Genomic DNA, 6,000 nt, shown 5'->3' with positions numbered 1-6,000 from the left:
AGAAAAATATTATAATAAAATAAAATTAATGTTTATAGTATTTTTATATTATGTTACAGTATTTTTAATAATACTAAAAAATATTATAACATAGTACACAAGTACTATGTTATAGGTATTAGACAAAAAAAAGAGGATGGGATCATTTTTACATTATTTTTTTAGTGTTATTTACACTAATTTTAGTTGCTGAAACTTACTGAGATAATACTGTGTGGCATACACAATTAATTTCAACTCATTTGGAACACTTTTTGTTTATATCTTTTAGGTTTTAATACTCGATTATACGAAATAGAAATTCATCCAAATTTGAAGATTTTTCGCTATATAGAAGACATGAAATTTATTGAGATGATATATATTTTTATCTCAAAATTTTTAATTCTTAAGAGGTTTTGATCCTCAACCCTATCCGCAAAGTGTATTAATTTTGTTTTGTATATCATATTTATGCTAAAGTTACTTTTTAAATTATTTTCCTATTTGAGAAGTATCCAATAACCCACAAAGTTGAGCTAGATTTTTATGTGACTAAATTAGTAAAGAAGTTATGCTAGCACGTCCTAATTTCTTATTTAATTTGTATCGTATTGTCATTCAAGACAAAAATAAAATATTACATATGAGTTATTTAATCAATCAAAATTAATAATATACATAATTTCATATTTTAAGCCTATTATGTTTTTCTTTTAAATCTTAGGATGAAATTAATATTGTGTTATAAGTCTAATAACAAACACTTAGTTGCATGAGTGACTAATAATTACAATACTATGATTCACACATAATAAAACATCTTAAAAAATTGTTATCAACATTATCATAATAAATCAATTTTCTTCTACCATTATCACCAAAATTTACATATCATCCATCTCTTTCGTTATGCATCAAGAACTCGGATAGATCCCTGGTATGTCTTCTTGAGATTTTATGATATTTGTGTTAAAACTTTATTTATGAGATAACATGTCTATTAACTTTCAATCTAAAAATGATCGAGTAGGCTATGAGGAAATCATAGTTAGAAACGTTCAAATCGAATCGAAAAATCAAATTAAATAAACAATGAATCGATTTAGAATTGGTTTTAGTCGATTCATTAATAGTTGGATTTTGAAAACTATAAATGATTTTGGTTTAGAAAATTAATTTTTTGATTCGATTAACCCCTTTAGATCAAATCGATCTTATTTTAAAAAAATATTACTCCAACTAAATTTACTATATTGAACTCTTAATCGATTTAATCTGATCAATCAAAATTGCCCAAATGTCTCGGTGTCAAATGATATGGGGCCTAATTTCGCAAGTATTATTATATTGATCTTATTAGGTCCGATTCAATTGAATTGAATGATCGATCAAAATATATTCTTTATATATATAAATATATAATTACTTAAAATTATAAACTATTAACTGATTAATCAAATCAAATTAATTGATTTTGAACCAGTTTGATTAGGTAAATTCGAAATGATTCCCGTTTGACCTATCTCATCTTAATCGAACCAAAATTCAATTTGATTCAGTTCGCCGTTAATCATCGTATGAGCTTTAGTCAATTCATATAAATCAAAGCTTTCCAACCATATGTTACTTGAATCTATGGAAGTCCTCGGGGAACTTCACCGGAGTTCTTTAGAGTTGGCGGTGCAGAAGATTCGACGACTTGCGAGAGAGTCGACGTACGTTTGGCGTTGCAATCACTCTCTTGTTCGAGGCCAACAGTGAGCTCCCCGTTCATGGGGATGACAGACAGGTGGACTACAGTGGTGCGGAGTACAAATCCCAGTCGCCCAATGGCGTCTGAGGTCTCCGGTGGTCCGTCTCGGAGACGTGTCCATTTGTGCTCGAAGAGGCCTTAGCTGTTCATCTTATTCTTGGCTGTCCCTCATAAAGGATTTGGTAGCACGAGTGCAATTAGCCATTCATTGCACCGTACGATCACCCTTTCGACAGGATAAATATTATGCGCGATTTTACTTCCCTCAGAGCAAACAAGTAGACACTTAATGTCTAGAATTAGATGCCTAATCCAAGATTATGCTGCGCCGTCACTCTCTTGTTCTTGAAACTTGTGAGTAACACAATGATGGATCGAAGCGAAATCGATTCATTTCGGACAAGTGATGATATGTGGTGTAAAACGTCAATCACACGCTACATCACATTCCTTCATGGTTTGATTTTTCGTAGACATAAATGATGAGATCAGGTGATGAAAGATAAACAGCCATGAGAAAGCCAGAAACAGATGGCAAGCTATAATCTTTTTATTGATTAGAGAGAGAGAGAGAGAGAGAGAGAGAGAGAGAGAGAGAGAGTAGGCCATAAAAAGACAATCGAAGAGCTGTGGTATAGAATGGAAGGCCCATTCCATGTGTCAACAACTCAGATCACACGCGTAATTGGCTGGAGCTATGAAGGATCCAACCCTTTATTTAAAGTGAAGAGTAGTAGCTCCCCACTAAGCTTCCCCCCCAGTGGGTCTCATCTTCCTATTTTTACCACACCACTTCTTCCCCTCATAATTAACCCTTTTTTGCTTGACTCTTCTCCACCTATTTTATCTCCATGGCTTCTCTAACATTACATTTTCCATTCTTTTAGTTGGTTTAATACCTTTCTACTCTTCCATTTTTGCAATCCCCCGTACAAAAACATAGTTAATACTTAGTCTGAATCTATCTGAATTTAAGTAAATAAATAAATATATTTATGAAGAACAAAAACTTGGGAAGAGAGTTTGACTTTCGCTTTATTTAGTTTTTCTACTCAGCTCTAAATACTGGGAAAAAAAAAACACTGACAGAGTATGGATTGGAAAGTCAAACACGTGCAAGTGATTTGACACCTACTATTTCAGTTTTTTGGGAAGCTTACACTCGTTGATCATTATTTATTTATTTATGTTTTGTATTACTTTTGTCTTTCTTCTATCTCTCCCCACAATTGCATTGGAATGATGCATATTATGATCACTGCTTCATTCAGTGTTCCGAGGTTAAGCTACATTAGCTGGAATAGATTTCCGTGGGTGCATCGGCTGTATTGGCTCCCCTATAAAACCCCCTTCCCTCCCCATTGACGCACATCAAATCCTCACACAGGATAATCCACACCTTCCCCTGTCCTCCTCCTCCTCTCCGACCAACGATGAGTTCCACTTGCGTCGCCACCGTCGTCCCGAATGCGTCCTTGACGATCATGCTTCTTCCGTCCCTCACCCTCTGCTTCCTGTTCCTGTGCCTCATCTACTATCTGCTTTCGCGAGCATTCCTCACCGGGTCCCGTAGTCTGCCCTTGCCGCCGGGCTCCATGGGCTGGCCTTATATTGGAGAGACCTTGCAGCTCTACTCCAACAATCCCAACGCCTTCTTCGCCCTCAAGCAGAAGAGGTTCGTGGCTTCTGCCTGTCGGTGGAAAAGGATTGTTGTCGATGTCCCATTTCCTTTTTGTCACCGCACATAACGCTGCTGGTGGTGATGGTGTTTGCAGGTACGGTCCCATCTTTAAGACCCACATCCTGGGCTGCCCCTGCGTCATGGTGTCGAGCCCTGAGGCGGCAAGGTTCGTGCTGGTGACGCGGGCGCACCTGTTCAAGCCGACGTTCCCCGCCAGCAAGGAGCGGATGCTGGGTCCCCAGGCCATCTTCTTCCAGCAGGGCGACTACCACGCCCGCCTCCGCCGCCTCGTGCTGCGGGCTCTCATGCCCGACGCCATCCGCGGCTCCGTCGCCGGCATTGAGGCCGCCGCTCTCCGGGCCTTGCGCTCCTGGGACGGCCGTTTCGTTAATACCTTCCTTGAAATGAAGACGGTAAGCTCTCGCAGACGCTACTACAATTCTAAATTTGAGCTGCAAAGTCAAACCTGTAGGAAATTGATTCGGTCTACTTCTGACCTTCCAACACCGTGAAAGATCGCTTTTCTTTGATGCTCTGCTTCTCCTTTTCCCTTGTGTTCCCGTCGTCTGTCTCTCTGTTTTGATGCGCGTCCGCTGCTTTCCTGCAGTACGCGTTCAATGTGGCACTCCTCTCTATCTTTGGGAATGATGAGATCTGCTACATCGAGGATCTGAAGCAGTGTTACTACACCCTGGAGAAGGGCTACAACTCCATGCCCGTCAACCTGCCTGGGACCCTCTTCTACAAGGCAATGAAGGCCAGGAAACAGCTGGCTCAAATTGTGGCCAAGATTGTGTCGTCCAGGAGGACGCAGTCGAAGACGGAGGCCAATGGTCTGCTTGGCTCTTTCATGGAAGCCAAAGAAGCGCTCACCGACGATCAGATTGCCGACAACATTATCGGCGTCATCTTTGCAGCCCGGGACACCACTGCCAGCGTGCTCACCTGGATCGTCAAGTACCTCGGGGATAACCCAGGCATCTTACGAGCAGTGACGGTAAGATGCTTTCTTCTTCCTCTTCCTCCTCCCATCTCCAAGTGTCGTTTTCAGTAGAAAGAGCTTGACATGGACTGCGTATCTCAGGAAGAGCAAGAGGAGATCACGAGGAGCAAAGACGGCAAGTCCCTGACTTGGGCTGATACCAAGAGGATGCCACTCACATCGAGGGTGATTCAGGAGACGATGAGGGTGGCCTCCGTCTTATCTTTTACCTTCAGAGAAGCGGTGGAAGATGTGGAGTACGAAGGTGGGTTGGCGTCACAACCTCTATCCATGCAAAGGATGTCGGAGGAGGTATCTGCTGTGCTGACTTCTCCCCGTGTGATGTGGTGCAGGGTATCTGATTCCCAAGGGTTGGAAGGTGTTGCCGCTCTTCCGAAACATTCACCACAGCCCGGATAACTTCGCTGACCCGGAAAAATTTGATCCCTCCAGATTTGAGGTGGGCGAAGGAGGACGGCCGCGCCGCCCCTATCTCCATCAGTCGCCTTTCCTCCTCCTGCAGACAAATAATTCTGGTCTCTTTTTGTCGACTGTTGCAGGTTGCTCCAAAACCCAACACCTTCATGCCATTTGGAAACGGGTCCCATTCCTGCCCTGGCAATGAGCTCGCGAAGCTGGAGATGCTCGTGCTCCTCCATCACCTCACCACCAAATACAGGTAACCCAGCCAAAACCATCAAAAGTCAGATACCGCCCCTTGACTTTTCGTCTCCGTTGACCTCTCTTCCTGGTGTTGATGCATTGCTATCTCTATCAGGTGGTCTATGGTGGGATGCCAAAGCGGTATTCAGTTCGGACCTTTTGTGCTGCCCCTGAATGGCTTGCCCCTGAGATTCTCTCTCAAGTCACCAGTCGAGGACCATACAGCTTGATCCAATGGCGATTTCCAGGGACGCTTTCAAGCAGCAGGACCCTGTAATCAAAAAAGCGATTGCAGTTCCTCCAGAGGCCTTCTCACACACCCCCAAGTTGTACAGTACAGTCTTTTCGATTGACACACTGAGCGACGAGGAAACCTCAGCTCAGGTCACCCATGCTTTCTGTCAACGATAGGAAGTGGGAAGAGGAAGGGAATGAGAAATCCAACCTTTTCCACTGTGTCAAAGCTGCTCCCCATTGAATAATATGCACTATGGATCATAAAAATCTTCTCCTATTTATTATAATGCATGCTGACCCTGTGATCGATTTGGGCACCCTATCAAAAGTTCACATCCGGACTCTAGAACGAACTACTTGCTGCGACCTTTTAAGCAGCTCCAGTATCCACTTTGTATTGTGCATGATATGTGACAATAGAAACGATGATGGTAGCTGTGGCCACTGCTGCTAACAATTACTAGCAACTGGTTAAACCTAAGTGCCACTCTTTAAAGCCACCACATACATAGATTGCATTTTTCTTCACTATCGGGGGACGACGTTCGTGATCGATTCTACTTGGTTTGAACATACGTGCACAAGTCTTCGAACATACGTGTCGACTCGACATTGACCTTTTGTTTGAGTACATAAAAAATCGACATATGGCATGATATATCTCGTAAGATTGATCGAGTTGGAAGAAATATTTTACGGTAC

General features: G+C 42.0%; 1 protein-coding gene across 1 annotated transcript; it reads left to right on the top strand.

Moving 5' to 3' along the window:
- The first annotated feature begins 2,929 nt into the window (after positions 1-2,929).
- Positions 2,930-5,579, top strand: LOC135642855 (abscisic acid 8'-hydroxylase 1-like). Its single transcript, XM_065159337.1, has 7 exons — positions 2,930-3,410; positions 3,511-3,829; positions 4,024-4,413; positions 4,501-4,663; positions 4,752-4,858; positions 4,959-5,077; positions 5,177-5,579. Exons 1-7 carry the CDS (start codon positions 3,169-3,171, stop codon positions 5,289-5,291), a joined length of 1,455 nt encoding a protein of 484 aa, XP_065015409.1. The 5' UTR covers positions 2,930-3,168; the 3' UTR covers positions 5,292-5,579.
- The last annotated feature ends 421 nt before the right edge of the window (positions 5,580-6,000 follow it).

This window comes from Musa acuminata, chromosome BXJ3-7 (assembly GCF_036884655.1).
Source record: "Musa acuminata AAA Group cultivar baxijiao chromosome BXJ3-7, Cavendish_Baxijiao_AAA, whole genome shotgun sequence".
NCBI classification, from domain to species: Eukaryota; Viridiplantae; Streptophyta; class Magnoliopsida; order Zingiberales; family Musaceae; genus Musa; species Musa acuminata.
The sequence above is the reverse complement of the archived record's forward strand: the minus strand, read 5'-3'. Positions and strand labels throughout refer to the sequence as shown.